Here is a 27298-nt window from a genome sequence, read left to right as displayed (position 1 = left end):
AAGAAGTCTCCCTGGTTTAGCAAGGGAAGAATCTGTTGCAGTGTAAGCACGTGGAAATGTTCTGATAGTATGTACAGGTTGAGGGGACGTAGATCTAGAATGGGTCTGAGAGATCCGTCCTTCTTTGGAATAAGGAAGTACAGGGAATATACCCCCATGCCTTCCTCTCCCACCGGCACGAGCTCCATTGCTCCCTTTTGCAGCATCACCACTACTTCCTGCTGCAATAAGAGCAAGTGCTCTGCGGACATAGGCCTTTGCCTTGGCGGGATGTTGGGTGGAGTGGACTTCAACTCTAGGCAATAACCATACTGGACTAGTTGTCGCACCCACCTGTCTGTGGTGATGTTTCTCCAGACGGGCAGGAACTGCTGCAGTCTCCCCCCGACAGGTGTTAGGTGGTCGGGGGGCAGTGACAGAGAGTCACTGTTTGCTTGGAGTAGAGGAGCGGGAGCTGTTGTTTCCTCTGCCGCGACCTCTGTTGCTGTTATTTCTGTAACCTCCCTTGTTCTGTTTTTTGAACGAGGATTGTGCCCCACCTTTTGACAACTGGGATTGTTGACCCATTTGTCCTCTGGTGACTCCACGTGCACCTGAGTGACGAAAATTGCTGCCACGAAACTGTTGTGACTGTAGGGCCCCCATAGACTTAGCAGTTTCCGTGTCTTTCTTTATTTTCTCTAGGGTGGTGTCAACATCTGGACCAAACAGACTATCAGGATTGACTGGCTGATTAAGAATTGTTGTCTGAATATCCGGTTTAAACCCTGAGATGCGGAGCCACGCTTGTCGTCTCAGCATAACGCTAGTGTTGATAGCTCTAGCAGCTGTGTCCGCAGCGTCAAGTGCACACTTGATGGCTGCGTTTGAGATTAGCTTTCCTTCCTCAATAAGCAGTTTGGTGCCCTCTTGGAACTGTGGAGGCAGGTGTTGTACAATCTGTTCTAGGGTGTCGTAGTGCGCCCTATCGTAACGCGCCAAGAGTGCCTGTGTATTGGCGATGCGCCAAAAGTTTGATGCCTGTGCAGCTACTCTTTTGCCCCCTGCCTCTAGCACTTTGGACTCCTTATCCGGGGGAGGAGCTTCACCCGTTGTCTGGGAGTTGGCACGTTTCCTGGCATTGGCGACCACAAGAGAGTCCAGTGGCAATTGTCCCCGAATGTATGCGGGGTCTGCAGGTGCAGGTCTGTACTTTTTTTCAATGCGAGGGTTGACCACTCTCGCTCTTGTAGGCTCCTTAAATATGTCCCCAGCATGCTTGAGGACTCCTTTAAGCATAGGCAGTGTCTTTACTGTCCTTTCAGAGACCGAAAAAGTGTCGAAAAGGAAGTCTTCCTCAACCGGGTCGGCATGCATGTCCACATCATGATTGGCTGCCGCCCTTTCGAGTAGTGCATGAAAACCTGCTGAATCCTCAGTCGGGGATGCCCGTGCATTAAAAAGCTGCGGGTCCTGCCCGCACCTTGGGTGTTCTGGTCACCAGTGTCATCATATGAATCCGGTTGTGCATCAGGTTCATTGATTGGGAAATTGTACTGCTCGTCCTCATCATACCCCTCACCCGCAGAGTGTTCTGGGGAGGGAGTAGGGCTCCGTCTCGGAGGAGGCTGGATTGGTTCCGTGAGGCCTGAGGCGTCAAGGGGCACCCTCTTCTTCTTTAGTGGGATGACATAGGAGTCCACTGGCTCCGAAGTGATTTTCCTCTTATAGAGGGTCAGTTTGCCTGTGTCAGCGTCGATGAAATGCTCTGAATCGTCCTCGGATTCGAGTACCCGACGTGGAAGCGGGCCAGTCGGTGAAGAAATCACCTGTTTCGGTGCCGATTTGGTTGAAAATGCTTTCGGCGCCTCCTTCGGCGGCAAAATAAAGAGAAGTTTCCCAGATGGCTTCGCTGGAGTGTCCTTTTGCGGCTGCGGCGATGGTATCGGAGCCGACGGGGCAAAGGCCTTCTCCCTGATTCTTTGCAGTGATTCGGCTATGGGGGACGCCTCACTCACAGTTTGTTTCGGCGCTGACGAGGATGGTCTGATCTTTCCCTCGGATCCGACGTCCTTGTGGGCCTTGTGCGCTTTGGGCGCGGATCCTGTCTTTACCGCCTCCGATTCCTGTGTTCGGGGCGCAGACTTCTTTCCGTGTGCCTGCGTAGCCTCCTTGGAGCCGACTTTGGCGGGCTTGGACGGCGTCGTAGCCGCTGACCCGTGCCGACCATCTTTCTTGGAGGACCCCTCCTCTGGCGTCGGTTTCGATTTTGCAGCATCGGAATCGACGGACTTCTTCGACTTCTGCGGACCGGAGGTCGACGGAGTCGATGGGGTAGCGGGCACCGTCGTTTTCACCGGCACGGCAGCCATCTTAGGGACACTCGAGTCCTTAAGTTTCGGTTTCGTTTTCGGGTCGGCCATTTTAGGTGTTGTCGATCCCGATGGTTTCGGTTTCGAAACAGTCTGCTCAGCAAGTAAGTCCGTGGCCGGGCCCGAAGGCGGGGCTGTGGCTTGCGGCAACGGGTCTTGGGTAAGGCCGACAGGCGATCCCGTGTCCCGGTCGGTATCCTCGTAACCTTCGGGGCAGAGCTCGTCCCCCGAGCTGTCTGCCGCGGCCCCATAAATCTCATTGTCGTCTCCTACCTCGTCGACGTATTCAAGGCCTTGACCCGCGACTCCGTCGTCGTCTCCCGGATCCGCCTCGACCTCCGACTCGGGTGGGGAGATTTGGAGATGATGACCCTGGTCCTCCTCGTCCTGGTCGCCGAAGATGTTCTCCGGATCCGGGGCCGCTTGTTTAGCTTCCATGCGCACCGCGCGCCGAAGCTTGAGAGTCTTCTTTGAGCGGAACTGTGCACACAACTTGCACTTGCCGTCGTCGTGGTCAGGCGAAAGGCATTTGTTACACACGGGGTGTAGATCGATGTGTGGGTACTTGGACCCACAGAGCGGGCAGTACTTAAACGGGCTCCGCTCCATGTCCGAAAAGTTTTGCAGTCGTGTCGCGATGAGAAGGCCTCAAAGTTCCGAGAGCGAAGAAAACTCCGCTTATTCCGGCTCCAAGAGACGGAAGACTCGAGACCGTGCGCAGACAATACCGACGCAAGAAAATCGAGGCCTTTTGGCCGCTAAAAGTTATTTTTTCTTGGTTCCGACAGTAAGACGTCGAGACCACATCCGAACCCAATGGCGGAAAAAAACAATCTGGGGATGGAGCCGATGCCCATGCGCACTGTAGTCCAGGGGAGGAGCCACAAATCTCAGGATACTTCGAAGACTCTTCCAGGACAACAATGTGCGATCATCCGAGCCCAACACTAGGCGGCGATTCTAATGCTAAGATATGAATTTAGCAGCCCACATGCCTCGAACATACTGAACACTGATAGCCTGGAAAGCCTTTTTTGAGTAACCCTCCGGACCACCTAAACATGTTGCAGGGTTATTATAAACTTTCAAAGAGTGAAATTGTTGTGCAGTATCTAAGGCATTTAATAATATTGGGAAAGGGTCCTATTAAAATGGTTTTAAATAATAAACAAGTCCCCCTTTGAAAAGAACAGATTAGCACAACTCTCCTTTGTGTATCCCCACCATGTTCTGTTATTCACTAAAATACTTTGGCACTTCCATGCATCAAAGAGATGAATTGAATATATTGAGACTGATTAAAAGAGGTGTGCGTGCATGTCCTTACCCTGCGCATAGAGCGTCAGTACAGCCTGGATAGCGATGTAGACCCCTTCAAACTGATATGTCTCGAACATCACCTGTTATGGAAGAAAAAAAGAAGGCAGAGTACAAGTTAGTGTAACTTTAAGCATGCAAAACCAGCATAGAGTTGGTTGTCCTTTTTAGGTCTGGCCTAGGCAGCGCTTGCCCTGTTTCTTCGAGACATGCTGTATTCAGGATATGACTGAGACAGAGGTGGGGACACCGAGATAGTGAAGTCGCCAAGATACAAACTTCAAAAGTACACTGGGAGGATTACATCCCATGTTGTTGATGTTTTTGTAGTGGGCGGGGTTTGACCGTGAGCAATAGAATAGAGGGCCTTTAAAGTACAACAAAAGTATGACTTCTCTTGAGAAGCCTTACGTATAGCACATCCGCCATATTGTGACCACTTTCTTGCAACAGTGCCACCTACCCCTAGAAAGTGGTAATCTTTGAATCGCGTGTCTAGCCGTTAAAACAGAGCCTGAGTCTGCCTCTACGTAAGTTTTGGGCCTGTTTATAGGTTGGTGGAGCGGACATTTGTGTAGCCCCATTGCGGCATTATTATTCGGTTGTTCGATTTTGTAGCCAGTTAGTCAACATTTGTCTGCATGCAAAAACCACATAATTATCGTTTCTGTTTTGACACCAACTTGATAGGGAAAAGATAAAACAATAATATTACACCTTGGTATTTTTCACTCAGATTGGTCACCCTAAAATTACACACTCTAAAACGGATATGTAATCCACTTTATGACGTATATAGATCCACCACAAGATATTTTTTTCCAAACATTAGATAAAATTGCGTTGTTCACAAAATTTTAATCGTAGAAACTTTACACACTTTTATATAATTGTAACATCCTAGTTATCGATGTCATGTGTGCAGTTATACGTTGATTAAATTATGTTTAATATCCAATTATACACAATAAGTGAATATACAAAACTCTTCGGACTAAAAAAACAACCATTAGCAACACCCCCCCCCCCCCCCCCCTCCCCAAGTGACACATAATTCGCTCCCAGTAACCATGTGATCATTGTTTACAATGTTTCTGGGAGCGCTGCCGCGGACACTTTGCATTGCTGAAATCATGGAGGGCAGCAGCGGGCATCAGCAGCAGCAAAGTGGGCTGTTAGGGGGCGCTGCAGGGCAGGGATATCGCCCGGGCGAAAGGGCATTTGATTAACAGAGCCATCTCTGTTACACGCATCATCACATCTACAACAGTAAAGCGATGCCTCTGGTTACAAATTTGGTGAGCTGGCATTTTGTGACCACAGTTATTGCTAATCAATGTTTATTGTTAATCAATCAGTGTAACAAATCCCCATCCTTTGACACAAATCTGCAATGAGGGAGCCACTTCAGCATGGAAAATGAAAGAATGAAGGTTCCTGAAACAAAAAAACAACAACAAGCATTTGCAATGCAATAGGTCTCGCGATTACGTCAGTGTGCGCTATTGGCATTGCAAATGACACTGCATTTTATTTGTGTGCGCAGAATACCTACATAGTGCATGTTTAAGTACAGCTATCAAGTTTTCAAAACACATAAATAAAAAGCATTTTCATTTACAATGCCAATAGCTCAAACTCTCGCAAATGCGAGACCTATTGTAATGCAAATGCTTGTTCAGAGATGAAAGAGTGACCCGTGTTAGTTTAGAAGCAGACAGGCTGCACCTTCTTCACAGTATCTGCTCCCACCATGTGAGAATAAGCCGAATGTGTTTTTTTGCAGAACTCTGGCCCTGAATGAAATTGATTATGCTTTAGCGCCAGACAGGGCTTCAAGTGGGATGAAAAAACTAGGGAGGGGGTTGTGTCTCTCAAAGGGGCGCGACTGATTTAATTAAGGACGTGGCTTAAAAGCATGTAAGCTGAAAACCTATGCTTAGCTTATTGTTCCGCCAGACTGGTGTTTTGCTACTTCTGTCATTATATCCATATCTATAATACAGCAAGTAACATTACACTTACAACAAACCAGTACTATTGGCTTTGTCAATGGTTGCATAAAATAAATAAGCAACAACCATGGCTTCGTAGTATAGCCTACTGAAAAGGCTTCAGTTCTGAAATGGTGACACTGTGAAAGAACTATAACGAGTCTCTTTAAAGTTACATCAAAGGCAGTGCGAGGTTCAATCTGAGGGTGAGGGCAAAAATGGAGAGCCGGAGAGGGATCGACTCTGCACCAGCTTTTAAGAACTGTCGGTGCTCAGCACTGGCAAGACCTGGCCCACTTTAAGCCCTGGAGCCGGTGTTAAATCACTGTTATCTGAAATAACGGTGAGGCTACGTGTTGCCATATATAAAAACCCAGCAAAAATAAAAGCAAGAACACCTACACAAGGCTCCTAAGCTCCCATGTATTCTGGCCGCCGAGTTCATCTCAGATTGGAGCTACTTTAAAAAGCATAATTTAAATAATGCTAATAGTTTTGAGATACTACGTAATTTTTTTGTTTCACATATTTGGGGGGTGCAGTGAAAACCAGTTATGCATCCCTTCATTTAATACAGTCATGGTACATTATAATGAGGGGAAAAAAATAGCACAGCATACGAACAATCCGAATGTAATAGGAAATGTAATCTCTTGTCAAGATGAGAAAGTCCCATTTGTTAATGTTCCCAAGTTCTGGCGTTATTTGTAATGGGAGGAACATTACATGGTTAGCAGAATGTATCACTTAAACATACACGTGTTCTTGAAATATATGGCTAAAGGGGAGTCTCAACAGAAACTACTTTTTCCATCAACTAAAATTCCTTCCCTTGCATGAGCATGCCAGTTCGTTTTGAGTTTCAAAAACCTCCACTTTGATGGCTAGCAGTTGCCACTTTAGAAGGCAAATCATCTATTTTAATTTAACCCAGGCTTAGTACTTCAGCCCGTTCTCACAAGCAATATAGAGAAAGGAGACAGGGTAGAAGCTTTTATGTGGTGTCTGAACAACGCTATGAAACAATATTCCCTTTCTCACATTTAAGTGGTCATCATCTTAAGTAACCTTCAAAAGAAAAGTTTCTCCAAGCTGAGGATGTAAAAATGAAGAAAAAACTCAAAGGTTCTCACCTCAATGATTTTCTCGCGGTTCTTGATGGGATTCATGGGAGGCTCCGTCAGTAGGATCTTGCAGTTCTGGGGGTCCACATTAAGCTTCTGGGGTCCAAAGGTGTAGTCCCAAAGGTGCTTCATGTCATCCCAGTTGCGCACAATACCATTTTCCATGGGGTAGTTAACCTCAAGCATGGAACGTAGCTCACTGGCCTCATCTCCCACCATAAGGTCCTGCCCGCAGAAAAACAAAAAGAATCCATCAAAACTATTCTCAGGTACTTTAAGCCTGGTGCAATGTACAGGTCTACTTATACACCACATTCCAAACCCGAAGGGCCCCCACTAGTCCAGTACTGAGAGAGACTGGACACACACACTCACTCACTCTCACTGCACCCTATTCCTGCTCTTTACTACCTTCAGTTTTTCCAGTACTACGTGGACACATGGGTTTGCCGGTGAACTAGTATCTGGATTTTGCACCAGTTATGTCACACATAAAGCCAATCTATCTAAACCCAGATTTATTTTTATTCCGTTACTGTGATCTAACTGCATTTCTGTCAGTGTGCACCAATTCTGACTTAAAGTATTCATTGGCATTCAAGTACCGAGAAGTCGATCAGCAACTCAGCAAAACGTAATTTACGGATATTCCAACAATAAGTTCTAAACAGCTCTGTTGTGGGTATCAGTGTTATTATGCAGCACCCCCAACAGTTCAAGTCCCAGCACTCCCATTCAGCAAGCACAGATACACCTCTAGCCTGACTTGCAGCACCCTTTAATATTCTCATAGTGGAAAACCAATCAAGGTTCTGTCAAAGCACAAACAGCTGCAATTGTCTAAATCTTATTTTATGACAATTCATTCCTCCAGGAGCATTTCTAACTCCCTAAAACATCAAGACTTCTTCGAAGCTCTTTCCCTTATGTCCATTACCCACATTGAGAGTAGGCACTCCGAGGTCATACTTTTAACTTTCTTGGTCCCAAGCTCTGGGATAATCTTTCGATTTGCTTACCCATGAACAAAGTAATACTTCTTTTAGAAATGATTTGAAGATTTTCGTGTACTTGCTAATTCGTTTTCCGTCCATTTGTATTTCTTTACTTCACCATCTCTGTTCTCCAGTTTAAAATAGCTGTGGCACAACTAAGCCCCATGTGGTCTACACCACATTGTTCAAGTTCTAAATTCAAACAGTCGTCACAGTACTCTTAACGGAAGTTCCTCAGGTTGCAGTTCACTGGTGTCGGAAGAGCCTACGAAGTCTCACTCAATGTACGCATCATGACAAGCTATACTGAGATGGATTCTCCAAAATAGTCTACGAAACTTCACACAACTGAGTGTAGCTTTGCTGATTTCACATCAACTCCATCCTCGCACCAGAGGTCAGGCAAGAACAGTATCCATCACATACAAAGGGCAATCTGAGGTGTACACATGCAATAGTTTGAATTTGCCTCACGCGCAGTGCCAAAATAAACCCACTTCCTTTTTCAGCCTGGAGTCAATGGCTAAACTGTTCCTTATACTGAAGCTAAAATACAGTGTCTGCTTTTTACTTCCTGTTAAGTTCCACTTGCCAAAAAAAAGACACCATCTCCCCCTTCACCGATCTGTCTGACTCCCCAGAGTTCTTACCTTGATCTCGATGTTGCCCACTTTCGTGGAAGAACGGATGATCGGGCGTCCCACCAGGGCCGGGAAAATATGTTCGGGGAAGTTGGAGCCTGCATAACCGCACTTGACAAACTACAAGAGGGAGAAGAAAGAGACAAGTAAAAAGATGGAAAATAATGATGTGAACATAATGGCAAGGCCATCCAGAGTCAAAGAACCAAACGAGAAAGGCAAGTGAACCAGGACAACAAAACACCACCACACCTCTCTTAACTTTAAATTTCACAATTAAGTTTAATTAACCAGCTTCAAACAGTGGTCTTATCAAGAATCACAGCCTCCCCTTTCCGTTATCCTGTGCCCAGAGTATAAACTGAACTCACCGATATTAAAAACGTGTTATTCCTCTTTATATTTGATTTAGTTTTTCCATCTGCTTGAAGAATTTTACCCTTTATCCTTTATTCAACATTATGGTAATCGCGCCTGAGCACAATGGGCCAAATGTTAATTTATTTGTTCAACTTGAGTCGTTAAGTTCTTGATCCTCTTTATTGTGCTGTATTTCCTCAGTTTATACCATCACATTTGACAGTACTCCAATGTCAGTTGTTCCCAAAATCCCTGTACTTTACTTTCTTCTCTAAAAACTCCTTTCCTGTGAAACTCTTTCCATAATATTGGGTACAGTCCCACTTCTTCTGGCAAGAATAAAACACTTTCAGTATTGTAAAAGGAGTGAAAATTCTTGCACTGTCTCTAAAGCACATTTGAAATGAGTTCCCAAATTTCTGACATTATATCATAGCAAATACATCCACAATTGGATTTTATTTAATTCCCTTATGCAGTGAAAATTGGCATTAGTAATAAAAAACATACTTGGTTTTCCCTGGAAAATAACTTAAGAAGTTTCAGTTTTTTTGCATTATCATGTTAGACCTTCCTATAACGAAGTAACTGGATGAGAACATCAGGATTAACACATGCTTTCCTTAGTGACAGATATACTCCTGGAACATAGTGTAGATCAACCAGATGCATCAATAGATCCGACTAAACAAATCTCAGGTAAAGGTCAGAAGACTGGCTACTTATCTGGCATTTCACAGGTTTAAACGTTATTTATCGTTAGTCTGTGTTGTAGATCTTCTTGCTGGTCAGTTGAAGATCAGCTTTGCCTCTACAAAGCGCTGGCTGGCAGTGGCTACATGACCTATGCCAAATGGCATCGCAGAAACTTTCCACCCTTCTAAATACTTTGGTGGTACCTCCTGTGCGTTTCATTCTCTTAAGGTGTTCCTCTTTAAACCTGTAATATTTCTGATACATTTTTCTTAGCAGACTAGCTGTTGGTAACCTTTGCTCAGGCTTCCTTTCACAAATAAACTCACCCGTTTTCATTTTAGAATGCCCCCCTCTAATGACATTTATTTATTTTGTGCAAAACTATCAGTTTTAGAAATGTTATCTTTTAATTGTAAATGTGAGATTTCAAAAAAGCTCCAGAACAGGGGGAGAGGGGAGAGTACTGGGCATTTGCTCCTCTGCCTTCATCCTATCCACCGACAAGTGGGACTCTTTCATTCTCTCTCTAAAGACTCTTCAATTACTTCTAGGCTGAGAGGAGGGAGCTTAGGCCCTAACAGTCAATAGGCCATGAGGGAGGCAACATGGAGACATTTGAAGAGCTATTTTGCCATCTGATTTTCATATTTTTTCAGTCTTGCACTTCGTCTCCCTCCCAGAAAAGATCACCAACACCCCCAGAAGACCTGTTAGGAAGGAAGGGTGCCAGCAAAGCAAGGGTGAGACTTGGGAAGAGTACATTATTAAGGTAGATGGAGTAGGAAGAGTGGAACCTATTTGAGCGGAAGGGTTGCCTTGATGTGGGAAGTCCACCTTTGAATGAGGACAACAATATGGAAGGGCTTAATACGTTTATGAAATTGTATCATATATTAAAAGGGCAGGGATGGTTGGAATCTACACTCTCCGATTGTGATTCACAGATACCTATGGCACCGTTTGTATTTTGTTGTTTATGTTCAATAAAAAAGATTTTTCTTTTTTTTTTTTTTAAAAAGGGCAGGGATGGAAAAGAAATAACGAGTCAAAACGAATAGCAAATACATTTCTGAAAAAAAGAAGAAAAAAAAAAGAGAAAAATATACATCCTCTTTTTCTCTAGTACTCTTCACTTCAGAAAATTGGAATTCGGGAAGCCAGCCAGAGCAACACTATGATTCTAGATAATTTTTCTAGCTTCTATTACTTGAATGAACACAAATCAAACTCTTAGTCTCAACCCAGGAGATTATTTATCGTATGCGTAAAGGGAAGCTTGATTACTAACAACAAAACAAGTTTTGTGTTGTCTGGGATTTCCAATAAAAAACACTGATGCTCGTCTGTTGAAAAACACTGCAATGCTACCTACTTATTAAAAGAGCATGCTGAGTGAAATACATTTAGAAAAGTAACTACATGCGAGTAAGATATGCGAGCCTCATTAAAATATGCAACTAGGGCATCAAATCTCTTCCCAAATATGTTGGGTGCATTCTGAATGAGGAACTACTGCAGTCCTGTCTAGTTGTTGTGTTCTTGACTATGGGTCTAAAAATATCGCTGCTAAGCTTGAAGACTCTGGAACAAGCAAATCAATATGTTTTGGCTTTTATGAAGTTGGCTATACTAACTAAATCTAGCTTCAAGAACCCTTTTCAGACGGTCATAGGGCACAAAGGGGCTACGGGGCCAAACCATGGTGGTTGAGGCCTTTACTCTTTATGTCCTAGGGCCCGGTCTACTAATGAGCCTAAGCAATCGGGCAAAGTACCCCTTCTACACTTGACTCTCTGTGGTCAAGCAGTCAAGGCTCCCTCGAGGGATGTAGATAAAGGTGAGTGAGCACTACTCATAGCCCAAAGTGCAAAAAGTACGCACAATAAATCAAAGTCCAGTCCAATTCTCGCTTTTTTAGCAAAACTAGTATTTTAATTTCTACCTCTACACATGCAAAGGTATACAAAATTCAAAAGCAATAATAATCTCCCTTGAGGACGGAGCTCTAGTAGTTATCAGGACAATCTCTGTCCTACCCTCCTTTGTGTAACAAGTTTGGAGTTATCCCCCATTTGGTGGCCACATCCAGGGAATGCAGACTATTAGACCATACTCAAGAGTTCCCCCCCCCCCCGACTCTTAACAAAGGAGTTAAGTGTCTATGGTGCTGCAGAACTGCTAGCAGCAAGTCGCCGAGCCCCAAAGAACAGGGTCCAGTCTTACCTGCTCCGGCCGTATGTCAGTGGTTGGCGGTGCAGTGCATGCCCTCTTCTTGGGTGCGCACAAGTTTGGATCCTGTACAGTGAAGTCGGACCACTCCCGCTCAGCAGACACAAAAGGTAAGTTGCTCTTCCACCTAGTTTGTTCGGAGGAAGGCGGCACGGAATGCCGGTGTGATCCTCCGACTCCCGACTGGAGCTCCAACATACCATACCACCACATAACATCACTTGTGTATTTGTAAAGCCCCTCCGGTCCAGGCGACGACCCAAACTTTAGGACCAAGTGATACTGACAGTCCCTTCTAGCATATGGAGTTGCTGTGATAACGATCCGGGCGTAGACTCTCCTGATGCGATAACCCTCACTGCGGATGCTCTTCCTAGCATACGGAGTCACCAACTTCAGTACTCACAAGTCCTGGGCTTCTGGCCCAAAATCAGTTCACCGTTGACCCCTTCTGGCATATTGGGTCACTGCGGTACTGCCTGGTGTTCCCAGCTCAGCACTTCCGACAAAGTTCAGAACAAGGCTGTGCTCTCTCATGGCACACGAGGGTCGCAGAGCCAATACTGCAAACGGGGAACTTCGCGATCAGTGCACAGCCTCACACCTCGCTTAGGGAATCCTTGTGCAGGGCCCCCACAGGACCTCGCTCTCTCCAGTGCTCTCTTCTCCCTCACAGGGCACAGTAATCTTGGCAAGCAAGCAGGCGGTGGTGCTCCAGGTCAGGTGATTTTGGTGTCCTGGGTGATGTCTCCTCATCCAGTAGGGAGACTAGCAGGCTTTCGCCCCCAGTCCTGGTCACAGGCAGAAGTCTTGCAGAGCTTCCCATTCTCACATAGCCCATCTAGCTGCTTGGCAGATGACACATCTTTGGGGACTCAAACTCCCCTTTTAAAGTCTTTTCCCAGACGCCAAACGCGATTTAGGTTTTAAGTTTTTGAAGTTTTATGTTGGAGTTCTGCTTCTTTTGAAGTGGGCGCTACTTTTCATCATCCTTCATTAAAGAGGTCTGTCATTGCAGGCAAAACTCTGAAGCCGATTATCTTACAATATAGTCCAAGGGAGTGAGCAGAGTTTACACCTGGATATCGGCCACATTGGCATTTTCATCAAAAGGTTAATCCCTCTACTCTTTAGGATTCCCTTGTCAGCCCCATACACCTTCCAAAGATGTGTGCAGGCCCTTTCCTTTATTTTTTAAAATATTTTTATTGTCAAGAAGAAGTACAGTCATACAAACAAAACAAAAAACATAAGGAAAACAAAGGCAAAAAACAAAAACAAAAAAAAGAGCACAAAGATGAGAACTCTACCAAGATATTTTGCAACCATATATACATGTCAACCAATAAACTTTTAACATGTGTTTTATAGTTCTTCTAAACAGCCCCATATGGACCTATATTTTTGCAGAGCTTAAATGCCCCTTGCTTTAGCCAGCGCTTTTTCCCTTTCCCCAGTTTCTTTAAAGATTAACCACCATTCCATCTCGGTAGGGGGTTTGGGAGAGATCCAGGCTCTAGCTATCGTCAGCCGGGCAGCAACCAGCAAAATTGTCAATATGGGCCTATTCCGACCGCAATCTTCCTTGTACCCTAGCATCTTTTCAGTTGTCGATATCATGAGGTCTCCGCCAAGTCAGCCTTTAATTGTTGCTAATATCTTATCCCAGAACAACCTTAAGGCAGGACACAACAAACATATGAACAATGCCAGTCGCATACAACACACATTTAGGACAGTTCTGGCGTGTACCTCCATGAATCTCTCCCCATCCAGCCCCGCCTTGTGATCATCTGGCAATCTTTTCAGGGGTATAATAAAGTAAACAGAGTGTCCGAAATAGCTGCAGCCATAGATTTACAGATTGTACGGAGCGGGAAATATTATCCAAGGCTATCTTCATGTTTTCTATAGCAATATTTTCCCCCAGAATCACACTCCACCTGGAGGCCAATTTCTCACAGCCCTCTGCTCTACTCTGGCAAAGAATTTTATACGCCTTGCTAATTGTAGCCTGCCGGTTCTGAGCGTACATACGCTCCCACATATCTGACCCAGAGACACTCCGAACTACTAGGTTTCTAACTAAATAGTCCCCAACCTGTATATATTTAAAAAACAATTGTTGAGGAATATCAAACATCAACTGGAGATTCTCAAATGTCTTGATACCATTACAATCATAGTTGCTTGAGAGAGTACACCCTATAGCTAGCCCACTGGCGAACCATACCATCCTGAAATATTCCGGGCAACATTGGATTACCCCAAAGAGGAAGTTTACGGTGTACAAGAGATAAAGAAAATCTAGTTTTAATGCCCTGCCAAATATGTACACAATCTCTCATGGTCTTGAACCGTACACGTTTAAAATAGTTAGGGTCATTATTTCGATATAAAAACATCTGGCTTTCTCTCCCAAGGACCAACCAATGCCAGAAATCAGTTTGCTCGGGGTCCAAGAGGCTGCGTAAGCGGGCAACAAAAGCGACCCAAAAATCAAAGTTAAAATCAGGGAGGTCTAAAACCCCCTGATTATATGGAAGCTTCATCAATCCAACGGTGCGTCTTGATTTCTTATAGCAACAGATGAAGCTGCTTAGAACCCTATCTAGCTTCTTGAAAAACACATTAGGAATTCGTAACGAGATTGACCTAAAAAGGTAAAGGAACTTAGGAAGTATCTTCATTTTTATAACATTGCATCTGCCTAAGATACTTAATGGAAGCTTTTGCCACAGCTCCAGTTGTTTAGTAACTGTGGTTAGTAGAGAATCATAATTTAATGAATGTACGAGCTCAATTTTAGACGAAATTTGTACCCCCAGAAATGTAACCTTCGGGCAGACCCCTTCAACCGGGAGTTCCGACTGGAAGTTAAGAAGGACTTGAGTTTTGTTACAATTCAACTTATAACCAGAGAAACATCCAAACCTCTTTGCCTCCCTGTTAACGTTATCTATAGCCTCCCTTGGCTTTTCAGTGAAAATAGCTAGATCATCGGCATATGCTGTAAGTTTGAGGGGGCGCTGTCCAATATTTAGCGGACAAAACAGATTACGAACAGTGCCCGAATAAATGGCACTACATTAGAGCAAATAAAAAAGGGGAAAGGGGACAGCCCTGCGTTGTACAGCAGCGATGGGAAAAGGGATGGTTTGAACATTTGACTACTGTAATCTGGCCATCGGGTTATAATACATAGCCTTGACCAGCTTCCGAAAGTTTTCCTTATCCCCAAATGCGATGAGTATTGCCCAGAGATATTCCCAGGCCACCCGGTCAAATGCCTTTTCTGCATCCAATAAGACCATGCCCAGTTCAGTTTTCAACTTCCCTGCAGCGTCAAAAGCCGCTATTGACATTTTAACATGGGCACTAGTATCTCTCCCATGAATAAATCCATGCTGCTGGGGAGAAACCAGGCTGGCCATCATTGGAGCTAACCGGGTGGCCAATATCTTAGCAAACACCTTTGCATCTGCATTTATTGAAGAGATTGGGTGGTACGATACCCGTTCCTTTGGAGCTTTCTCTTTTTTTAGAAAAAAAATTATGTTGGCCATATTCCATGAATCTGGAACTAGTCCTGTGATCCCAACTTGGAGGCTTTTGCAGCACTTGTAAAGCTCTGCCACGAGGGCATCATCCCCAGTCGCCTTCCCTGACAATAGCCCCCCCCAATCACTTCCAAAACTTCCTCCACTGTAATCTCCTGCTCTAGTAACAGAGAATCTTCTTCTGTCAAAGTCGGCAGATTACTCCCTTGTATTTTAAAACAAACACACCCTGCCAGCACACACCATGTGCACAACACTTCACCCTTCATGTATTGTCCTTCACGCAAACATACATATGCTGAGCTATTGCTTTCTTTGCACCCACACTGCGCAGCACTACATTGGTCAGGTCATGTATTCCTTCCCAGGCATACATACACTTAGCACATGCACCAGTCACACATGTACTACACAGTACTTCTCCATCCCTATATTTTACCCCTCCCAGGTACACATACAACCACGCAGAGTAACTACTCCAGCATTATGCAGCACTTCACTTCTACCTGAGGTATGCCAAGGGTGAGTTAAGCACGCAGCAGCCTCATTTCAGTGGCAGAGGGTAAAAAGGTCATGGTCACTACTATTCATCACTAGAAATTATGCTGCCACCACCACACTTATGCTACTTAATTACTTGTGAAGGCAGTAGCCATCCACCACTACAAGGGTAGCCATCTGGGCGTTCTCCCGGTTTAACAATACCACAATCCCTGAGACAGGCCTATGTCATGGTGCACACGTGTTCGGCTATGACAAAAAAAGTCAGCAATAGGGATCCAGACAACAGTACAGATGGGCACTCAGAAAAGGGGTATACGTCTGTACCATGCAGAGGACTATTCCATCCCAACACTGGCCACTTGTAGCAAAAATAGCATGCTGCAAATGAATAGTTACGTTGTTTTGGTGTTCTACTGTTAGGAGTGGCAAGATTAGTACTTGTGCCACAGTTATCTGCAGATGGAGTGATTTAGGGTGTGCAAGAGTAGTATTCAGTCGACTGCCTGCGGGAGTCTGGCTTCTGCATGCAGTAACATGACTATTGGCTTCCAAAGGCATTGCTCGTCACACCCTATATAAAGCAAAATGCCTATTGCACACAACAAGAGAGTAATTTCTTCTCGATTTTTCTAATGCGGGTCTCAATGGACAAATGTTTCGAAACAGTATACATATAAAGCTGTCAGAGAAAACACAGTGTTTTAAAGAAAGTCTTCTTTAATATCTTTTGCAGCCAGCCGACACGTGTTTCGTCGCATAGCAATGCAACTCCTCAGGGCTGTACGGTTCAGGTGAAAAGAAGAGGTCGCTTAGCCGGTGATACTTCCAACCCGGCCGGGCTCTAGACCATGTGAAGCGTGAGTCGATTTCAGGTTCCGATCAGAACCACAATTATGGGTATTTGCAGGTTCAATCCAATTGCAGAGTTGGTAATGTTATCGGTGAACAATAGCGGCGGGGACAATGAGGCTCAATAAAGCTAGAGAAAGTTGTATCCGCCAGAAAACATCCGCCGGCAGCCGCTACAAATGGAGGAGCGGGTGTGCTTCCTTCGATGGCTATCCGGAAAGTATTCTTCCGGCTGTAAGCGCACTGCCTCAATCACTTGCGGGATCCCGTGTTCCAGATAAGGACCTTATCTGGAACACGGGATCTCGCAAGTGATTGAGGCAGTCTGCTTACAGCCGGAAGAATACTTTCTCAGCAGTGCCTCCTAGGACTAAGGGTTGGAAAAAAAGATTGCTTGGTGCAAAGCTCTGGGCGCCTTTAGAGCAGTGGATTCAGGGGACCCTGGATTGATTTATTTTGCTCAGGTTCCAGGACAATGTTAACATTTTTTTTTCTTTTTAGGCAATGTTTTGGTTATTGGACAATGCTTCCTTCTTTTACTGTGGTCTATGGAATTGTCTCCTCTCTCTTTATGAATTATTTTTGTAATGAACTTTGTTATTCATGAGCTGTCCCCTGCTTGCATTAAAACGTTTAAAACTCAATAAAGAAATTTTAAAAAAAGAGAGACACGCATTAGAAAAATTGAGAAGAAATTACTCTTGTTGTGTGCAATAGGCATTTTTCTTTATGTTTATAACGTGTGTTCTGGTAACAGACGGATTCGGGGGGTTATAGGGCTTATCCCCTCGCCTACATGCACCAACACCAAATATTGGTAATCCTTTTTATTTTGCGTTTACAATAGCTGAGCACCCCTTTCCCTTTACTTTAAAAACCCTTTCTTTTGTTACTCGTCACACCCTATGCTAGTTGTCTGGCAAAAGAGAAGCATTGCTGCCAATGTGCTGAAGTTGGGGTAGACAGCTGGAATGCTGGGTAGAGGTAGAACAGTGAACGATCAAGGACCTCTATAGGCCCGACACATAGCCCATGAGAGATCCTCACTGGCCCCAATACAGCCTAACAATTCTCATTGCATTCTCTTGATGCCTCCCCTAAAGCAGAGGGCTCCCACTTTGATGTTGCAAAATAAGATGCCCCCTTCCTGTCCAGTCAACTCCGTGGGCCACAATACAAATGGACACACCCTCAATCTCAGGAATGGTGACATTTTACGCTACAGTACACTGAGACCCCATGCAGTGCCCAACCAACAGGTCAGTAGCACCAATCAGTGTCTGGGTTAAAAGTGCATGCCTTACCCTGCATAGAGACTGGCCAAAGCAGAAAAGAATTGAGAAACTGCACCCACAAGTGCCTGCAACAGTAAAATACACATCCATCCCGAGTTGAGGTACTTTGGAAACAGCAACTACCTAACAACCTTACTTTTCTTCATTAACAGCCAATGGCGTGCCATCTTTGGATTCTTTTGTGACTGAATGGTCCATAAGTGCCATTGACATTAAACCTAAGATGGCAACTGTCTTTCTCAGGTATTATGGAAAGTCCTCATTGCCCTTCAATATGGCAACAGAAGCCTTCCCCGCCATAAAACTAAGGACGTTACCGGTCTATAGAGCTAAAATAGACCAACCAATAAAGGGAGACTTACTTTCCCACATGAGGGGCGGGGGAAATCGACCAACTGATTTGTAGACAAGTTGCGGGCGGCTTCACAACGTTCATGGGACTTAATACCAAACAAGCATGTATTGATGCATACCTTCAGATACAAGGACCACCCTGGTGAACCAAATCCAAGTTGGTTTCATTTCGAAGTGTCTCCAATTTGCCATCAAATACATATGAGTTGAAAACAATTGAAGTCACTCCTGATACCTCTCAGGAAACATTCTATATACCACATTACATTTTGGATCTACCCACAGAACAATGTTCACACACCGGGTGTTTATTCTGATTTAAATAAACTTATTTACAAGGAGTTTCACAGGTTTCCTCGACTTTGCAGTGTACTTTACCTTTCTCCTACACTTTGTCGACCTCAGGCGCACAAATCATCCTTGCTGTACCGGCCTAAGACAATATCGTTGGTTAGTATGAAGTGCATTGGCATTTAGGTGCTTTGAGTACAGTGCAGTTAAATCCTTATGCAACCTTTGATCTGCCCATTGTTCCCTAGCCTGGCCGACTTTAGCCGCTGGCAGGATCTCTCGGCAGAATGTCTGCTGGCTCTGGTTTCTAATTCCTCAATTTTTTTTTTGTACAATTTTTATTTTTATTTTCAGTGTGCAAACACAAAATAAAACAGTACAACGAGCGACATCTCTGAATTACAGTCCACACACGGGCAACGCACTTCAGGAAGAAGAGACTCAACGGCAGTGCAGCATAGATAATCCAAAGTCGGAGTCCAAGTTCCAGTCAAGGAGGGCAGCCGGAGCCGAGGTAAGCCGTCTCGTGCACAAATTGCTGAACCCGTCTAAAGGTGCAATGAATGTCGCATAATCGGATCATCCCGCAACGAACCTCCCTCCCACCCCTCCCCCCCGTGGTGATGACAGCCATTCATACAAACAGACATACTTCTCTTAATTAAAGTTGAAATAGGTGGAGCGCGCGCACCGAGGAAGGACAGACTGCCAAGGGCAATCCTCGTGAAAGGAATCGGACTATAGGGCCCCAGCGAAAGATGAAGTTCTTAAAGTTCCCCAAAAAGATGTCCGCCACTCACTCTACACTCAGAAGTCTCCACAGCCTCGCGTGCCAGAGGGAGGTCGCTGGCGCAGTCAGCGTCTTCCATGCTGCCGCAAGGGTGAGTTTAGCCGCCCCAAGGCAGAGCCAAAGAATTTGCCTATCGGCTCTCGTCTGGTGCGCAAGACCTGGGTCCCGAAGCCCGAGTAGGACATGTTCTAGTGAGGTAGATATCGGATAGCCAAGGATGTCCTTGAGGTGGGACAAGATCTCCTCCCAATAAGGGCGAATGATCGGGCAGTCCCACCAGATATGGCGGAAATCCCCCAGGAAACCGCAGCCTCTCCAGCAGCGGTCGGAAGAGGATGGAAAGATGCGGTGCAATTTGGATGGGTATAAGTACCAGTCAATCATCGTTTTGAGGTGGGCTTCTCGCAGCGCTACCGAGCGATTGTGCGCCGTGATGTCTCGCCAGAGGCCTGTCCATTCGGCATCGGCGATGTCTCTTCCGATCGTTTCCTCCCAATGTCCCATATAGCATGGGCGGGGCGATGCCGCCGTAGTGAGCAGCAGTTTATAGAGAAAGGAGATGGCCCCCTTCATGGTGGTAGTGCGCAGGAGGAAGGCCTCGAAGGTGGAGGGCGGTCTCGTAGCTGCATCACCCGTCCCGGTGGAGGTAGCCCAGTGAAGGAGCTGGAGATGGTGATATCTTTCAGACGGGGGAACCCCATAGTCTCTCATGCAATTAGTGAAGGTGAGCGGAACTGTACCATGGAAAAGGTGAGTAAGTGCTTGACAGCCTCCCTCACGCCACAAACGGAAGGGGCCCTCCTGCAATGCGGGGGGAAGGCCGGGTTGAAATGAATGGGAGTGAAGGGCGACGGGAACGTCGTCCAACGATCATCGCCTGAGACTGTGTCCCACACTTTCAGCACCGTGCTGGTGGGGGTACTGATATAGGCATTCCTGGGCCTATCTCCCTTGGGCTTCCAAGCTAGATCCCATACGGACCGACCCACGATACTCCTGTACATATGCAGCCAGTGTTTCTCTGAGAGTTGCTGGGACCATTCCACAAGAACTCGCAGTTGCGCCGCTTTATAGTACAGGTGCATATCGGGAAGACCCACTCCTCCTTCCGATCGCAATCGGCGCAATGTAAAAAAGGAGAAACGGGCGTGCCCGTCTTGCCAGATGAAGCGGAGCATCAGAGTTTTGAGGCGTCTAAAAAAATCTAGATCCAGCGGAATGGGAAGGGCCTGAAAAAGATAGAGGAACTTCGGGAGGAGAACCATCTTAATGGCGTGTATTCTGCCTAGCCATGAGATGTATTTGGGCCTCCAGCGGGCTAAGTCAGCCCGTATGGACGTCAGCAGCGGAGGGAAATTAGCCGCAAACAGGCCCCCCACGGTAGGTGTTAAGCGGACCCCCAGATACAAGAGGGAGCCGGTCGCCCAGGACAGGGGGGGTCAAAAGCCGTACCCGCTCCATTTCAGCCGGTGATAGTGTGAGGTTTAGGATGTACGACTTCCCAAAGTTTACCTTAAAGCCGGCTACCTCCTCAAATTCGGATAGGACCCTCCGGACGTGTGGGAGCGAGCGAGCAGGATCTCCTATGGACAGTAGAACGTCATCTGCGAAGAGTGAGATTTTGTGTTGCTCTCCCGTGAAGGGGAGGCCCCGAATCCCCTCATGCTTCCGTACCACCAACGCCAGCGGTTCAATGCTAAGCGCGAAGAGCAGAGGGGAAAGGGGACAGCCCTGCCTAGTACCGCGGGAGTGGGAGAAGAAGGGAGACAGGTGTCCATTAACAGCTACTCTGGAGCGGGGAGTACTGTAGTTCGCCCGGATCATCGTGATGAATTTATCCGAGAAACCGAAGGCCGCTAGGGTACGAAACAAAAACCCCCAATCCACTCGATCGAAGGCCTTCTCCGCGTCCAACCCCACTAGCACCGCCGGGATGCGGAATCTATCGGCCTTTTCGATCAAATGGATCACCCGGCGTAAGTTATCGTGGGTCTGTCGTCCCGCGATGAAGCCCGACTGATCCGGATGGATGAGGACCGGCATCAGATCCTGGAGGCATCGTGCAATAATAGCCGGATATAATTTCGAATCGATGTTCAAAAGGGCAATTGGTCGGTAGGAAGAGCAACTAGCGGGATCCTTCCCAGGTTTAGGAATGACCGAGATCACCGCCTCGGCCATAGAGCCAGAGATGCAGCCAGACTCTGCCATCGCATTGAAGAGATCAACTAGGTAGTCACAGATCTCGATGGAGAAGGTCTGATAAAAAAGGGCGGTATATCCATCAGGTCCCGGCGCCTTGTGAGGCTTCAGGGCTTTGATGGCGTCTAGAATTTCCTCCCGAGAGAAGGGGGCCGTTAAGCGTTCGTTTCGGTCAGCAGAGACTTGAGGCAGTGATAAGTCTGCCAGATATCGCCTTTGTGTTTCAGGATCGTGGTCGTCACTTCTATAGAGGTCAGCGTAGAAGCAGCCAAACAGGGCCGCCTTTTCCTCATCACGATGAAGGGGGTCCCCCGCTCCGTCCCGCATGCTCCCAATGTATTCTCTTTCTCGTTTGTCTCGGAGTTGTCGGGCTAAATGTCTTCCCACCTTGTTACCCTGCGCGTAGGAGGTGTGGCGCAGCCGTAGTAGAGTAAATTCCGCCCTATTGTTGTAGTGGGCCCTCAATTTCCCCCGCACCGCCGTAAGGGGGCGAAGGGTGAGTCGGGAGGGGTTCAGCTTATGTGCCGATTCCAGGTCGGCCAATTCAGCTTCCAGCTTCTCGCGTTCCGCTCTCCGCAACTTGTTAAGATTAGCGTTGAGAGCGAGGCACGTGCCTCTCAGGGAAGCCTTACAGGCATCCTAAGTCGTGAAGATGGAGGTGTCTGAGACCGGGTTTAGAGCCCAGAAATCCCGGATGGCCGTTCGCAAAGCTTTGCAAGAAGTGTCATCTCGGATTAAGGCAGCAGGGAAATACCATTTGCGCAAACCGTCGCCCTTCGCTGACCAGCGCAACCCAAGGACCAGTAAGCTGTGATCCGAGACAGAGAGTGGAAAGATGCTGGAGTCGCGGACATCGCCCCGAAGGGCCTGGCTTAGAAAGATATGGTCGAGCCTGGAATAGGAGCGATGGACAGCAGAAAAAAAAGTGTAGTCTCGGGAGTGGGGGTGCAGTGTGCGCCAACTATCAATCAAACCCATTTCACTTTATCTTACGCTGCGTGGCAGAAGAGAACGAGCCGGCGTCGGCTCCAAGGGTGCCTGAACTATCCAGGGTTTTGTCCCACACCAAGTTAAAGTCACCGAGAAGAATCAAATGACCCTCAACAAAGTTCTCAATTTTTCGCAGCAGATCCTGGAGAAAACTATTCTGCCCCGAATTAGGAGCATACACCACCACAAATGTACAAATCCTCTCATGCAGCAATCCTTTGACCATCAACCATCGGCCCTCCCTGTCACTGCATCCCCATTGGTTGAAAATGAAGGGCCGTTCGAAACAGAAGGGCCACCCCCCTATGTTTGGTGGAAGCCGAGGATCTATAAATAAGCGGAAAGTGCCTATGCCTAAGGTGGTGAGTTCAAGCCCTTCACATTCCAAGTAGCAATATTAAGTGACATAGAAATAAAGTAAAGTCACCCGCTCTGCAATCATTACAACCACCCGCCACCTTGAACCAGCCAGCACATCAGTCCCACTCCCCCAGTCCCTCCAGCACTCAGCAACCCACACACCAACAACAGCACGCATAACAACCCACGCATTCCTGTCATCACCACCCAGTCGAACAACTCACCTAACCACCCCAACCCCCAGCCCCACCTTCCCCCCAACAGTTCCCCCCGCATTCAACACTTCTGAGCCCCAACAACCCTCAAAAGCGGACAAACAATCCCAGCAAACCACCCCCCGCAAAAGCCAACAACACCCCCCCCCCCCCAAGACCAAAATCATAACCAAAACCAAAATCAAACTAATGTACTCAGCAGTCCCAGTGGATGATAGCACGTGGAAATCCTCCTGGGTTGGGGCCGGGGCACCATTGTAGGGACCCCAAGAGACCACAGACCGGGGTGTCTTCTCCAAAAGTACAACCAAACCCACGGTACCTGAAGTCATGTGCCCCTCCGGCACCTACCAGCTGGCGGCTGGAAGATCATGCAGCTCCTGAGCTTTGCTGGGAAGACGCCAAGGTCCCGAGGCCACCGAGGCCACAGCATCCCCCCTCTCCAGTAAGCTAGTCGAACGGTCAGGTCGCCTGCTGCCCGCATCCGGGCCCACTCTCTGCCAGGAGGAGGAACGCCTACGCCTCCGCGCCGGCGAGCCGCCAGATCTCTGTGAGGGGATCACGTCGTCCAGACCCAGAAGATCCTTCGCCACCTGGAGAGAGCGAATATGCACCAGCCTGTTCTCCCACCTGAATATGATGCGGAATGGATGACCCCACGAATAAGAAATGCCTCGTTCCCGGAGGAAGACGGTCACTGGACGGAACTCCCGCCTCTTCTGAAGGGTCGAAGGTGCCAAGTCTTGATAGAGCTGCGGCCGGTGCTCCCTGAATTGCAGAGACGAGATGGTCCGTGCCTTCCGTAGGATGCGTTCCTTAAGCTGGAAATCGTGGATACAAACTAAAATGTCCGGGGGCGGCCCCCCTCTCCTTGGAAGACCAACCCTATGTACCCTGTCCATTCTGATTTCCTGGATATCATCGTCACCCAGCACCTGCAGGAAGAGGGCCTGGACATATCCCCTCAGATCGCCCGCTTCTCCGTCCCATGGTACAGCGCGAATGCGGATGTTGTTCCGGCGGGAACGGTTCTCCAGGTCCTCCGTATGGGTCTGGAGGTCCAAGTTTTGCTCCGTAAGCCGAATGATGTCTTGCTGCAGCTGGTGGACATCATTCGCCATACTTAAGTCGTGATCCTCCAAGGTCGCCACCCTCTCTCCAATACCGTCCACGTCTCTCCGCACTTCACGGAGGTCCGACGCAAGCTGGGCGTGAAGTTCCGATATATCTTCCTTAATGGAGGCAAAGAGCTCCGCCATAAAAGCCTTGGTCGCTGGGGCCTCATCGTCCGATTTCTTTGGCGACGCGCTGGGTCCAGGGGACGCCGGTTGCGGAGTAGATTTCGCGACTCCATCTTTCCCAGGCTTCCCTTTGCGTGACGCGGTGGACATCGTGGCACCACCTAACCTGGAGGTGACGGTCCCCCTATAACAGATGGCGCGAGCCGCACCCCTATGTTCCGCCACCTCTTGTCGATGCAGCCTGCAGGTGCACCCCACAGTACAGCGCCCAGGTCACGTGCGCCAGTCTTCGTAGGTCGGGTCCCCCGGCGTGACAATATTGCTCCGCAAACCTTCCGAGGCCACCACAGTGGGGGAGCGCTGCGGATCCCCTACGAGGCCCCCGGACGCCAGTCAGCCACCGATGTCAAAGCAGGTTAAAGCAGGGTGGCGGGGATGGGGTCATGCACCCTCACAGCTCTGCTCCGCCTTCAGGGGTGGGTTGGAAGCTCCCGCTCTGCAACTCCCGCATGCCCCTCTCCAGCAGAGACCCCTCGCAGCATCCAACGCAACGCTGCTCCCCCAGCAGCAGGCAAGCCCAGTCCAAAGTAGGCTCCCCCGGACACAGCTCAGCACCAGCCCCCCGCAATCTCCACAGCTGCACAGGAAGGTCGGGCCCGTCCAAGACGCCAGGCCGGGAAGCACAGGCCACAGAGCTCAGGGCGCTACGGCCCTAGTGCGGCCGTCACTGGGCCCAAACCCGATGCTGGGTTCCACCGCACCCCCTTGGAGGTCACCGCTGATGGGGGGGGGGGGGGGGGGGAAGCCTCCCGAAAGCACAGGCTCACCGCTGCAGTCGGCGAAGAGCGGGAGGAGGGAGGGGGCGCGCGCCGCCTCTCCGCCGGTCCGCACCGCTGAGGGACACACGGCGGCCGCAGCCCCCGATTCCGGCAGAGTCTCACCTCTCCAGCACCCCACCGGCAATCCTGGCAGGCTGCAAAGCTGCAAAGCTGGGGCCACGGACCTCGAAACCGCCTCCGCCCCGCCTCAGGGTCCGCGCTATGCGGCTGCGTCCATGACCGGAAGTCCGGCCCCACTAGTACGCAAGGCCGGGGATGACAGGGCCTCAAGGCGTCGCCGCTCCCGGGGCCTCGTCCAGCCCTCCAAATGACTCACTTGTGGCACCGGAGCTGACCCCCACCTTCAGGGAGCCGAATCAGCCCACGAGGGATCGCAGAGCACGCCGCTAATCGTGCTAGGCAAAGCTAAGCTGGGCTCGGCGCCGGAGGGACTTAAAAGACGTCTCACTCCGTCGCCATCTTGGCCACGCCCCCTAATTCCTCAATTTTTAAAGAGGGTGACAGGTTAAGTATCCGGCGCACAGCAAGAGTATGGCATTCAATAATAACACATTGTGAAGAGTGGTGCTTCAAAGCACAGAAGGAAAGGTCACCTAACTTCCCTACAGGTCCAGAATACTAATTCCAGATATAACAATTGTAACAAATCTTTGCTGAGCACTCATCTACTATCTGTATATAGCAGTATAATATCAGTCCCAATCACAATAATTGCCCAGTGTCCAGTCAGCAGGAAATATCCAAATCCAATCCAATAAAGTAAGGTCGCTCCAATTGAAACACCAAGGTACGTTGATAGTTTCTGCATCAATCAATTTTCTTTCTTTCTTCTTCCATCAATCAAGATTAGCAGCCAACACGTGTTTCGTCTGGCAATCCTATCATGCCTTATGACTTCTTCAGGGCTGCAAGCCAAGAAGATAGTAATAAAACTCAATTTACTAATCAATTCTATAGGCATTATTTAACAGAAAGTAAGATCACCACCTAGGTGTAAGTCATAGCGTTACCATAACTGTGAGTTTAATAACAAAAAAGAGAAGACACCCAAATCAAATTAGTGCATACCATGGTGTCTATAATAAACAGGACAAGACCCAAAGTACCAATTATGTCAGTCTTATGTAAATTCAAGTTGTATTTACCAAAGCTTAGTATCTCTCTGTCGTTAAGATATCCATTAATATAACCAAGAGTCGGGATCTGAAAAATATATAGGAAGCAATCCTATGTCTCTACTTCTACTGCAAAGTCTCATAATTCTACATGACGATATACTCACTTTAGTAGTATAAACCAGAACCTTCTCATATTCTCAGGTCTTTGTATATTCAAATGATCTTCTTATCCGTTAAAGTTTTTTACTGCATTGTATCTCGGCAGACACGGGTACGCGTCCGTTTTTCCTTTTAGCTATATAAAGAACGAAAAAGGAAAGAGGAAATATATCCTCTTTAGATTCTATAGTTATAACTTAAATTTGAGTTAAAAGTCTCTACTTCTCGAAAACTTACCGCTCGGTATAAGCGTGTACGCTCACTACGGTACTCGTAACCTTAGGTTACTAATAGTATTATACACTACAAGATGGCGACCAGGTTTAAAGCGAGAAAGCATGGAGATATTTAAAGAATATGGCGCCCATGTTACATGCCAGTTGCCGATCCGAGTACCGTAGTGAACGTACACGCTTATACCGAGCGGTACGTTTTCGAGAAGTAGAGACTTAACTCAAATTTAAGTTATAACTATAGAATCTAAAGAGGATATATTTCCTCTTTCCTTTTCCGTTCTTTATATAGCTAAAAGGAAAAACTGACGCGTACCCGTGTCTGCCGGGATACAATGCAGTAAAAAACTTTTACGGATAAAAAGATCATTTGAATATACAAAGACCTGAGAATATGAGACGGTTCTGGTTTATACTACTAAAGTGAGTATATCGACTTACATGTAGACTTATGAGACTTTGCAGTAGAAGTAGAGACTTAGGATTGCTTCCTATATATTTTTCAGATCCCGACTCTTGGTTATATTAATGGATATCTTAACGACAGAGAGATACTAAGCTTTGGTAAATACAATTTGAATTTACATAAGA

The 27298-nt window shown here is 47.3% G+C and overlaps 1 protein-coding gene across 1 annotated transcript in view; it reads right to left on the bottom strand.

Moving 5' to 3' along the window:
- LOC144781795 (actin-related protein 2-like) overlaps window positions 1–27298 on the bottom strand; it is a 123937-nt gene that overhangs the window by 46314 nt on the left and 50325 nt on the right. Inside the window, exons 2-4 of the mRNA XM_078660797.1 lie at window positions 8432–8542; window positions 6796–7011; window positions 3679–3751 (exon numbers count right to left, since the gene is read on the bottom strand). Coding sequence (XP_078516923.1) covers window positions 3679–3751; window positions 6796–7011; window positions 8432–8542 — 400 coding nt within the window. The remainder of the gene's footprint in view (window positions 1–3678; window positions 3752–6795; window positions 7012–8431; window positions 8543–27298) is intronic.

Source organism: Lissotriton helveticus, chromosome 9 (genome assembly GCF_964261635.1).
Source record: "Lissotriton helveticus chromosome 9, aLisHel1.1, whole genome shotgun sequence".
NCBI classification, from domain to species: domain Eukaryota; kingdom Metazoa; phylum Chordata; class Amphibia; order Caudata; family Salamandridae; genus Lissotriton; species Lissotriton helveticus.
Note: the sequence above shows the minus strand (reverse complement) of the source record. Positions and strands in the feature narration are given on the sequence as shown.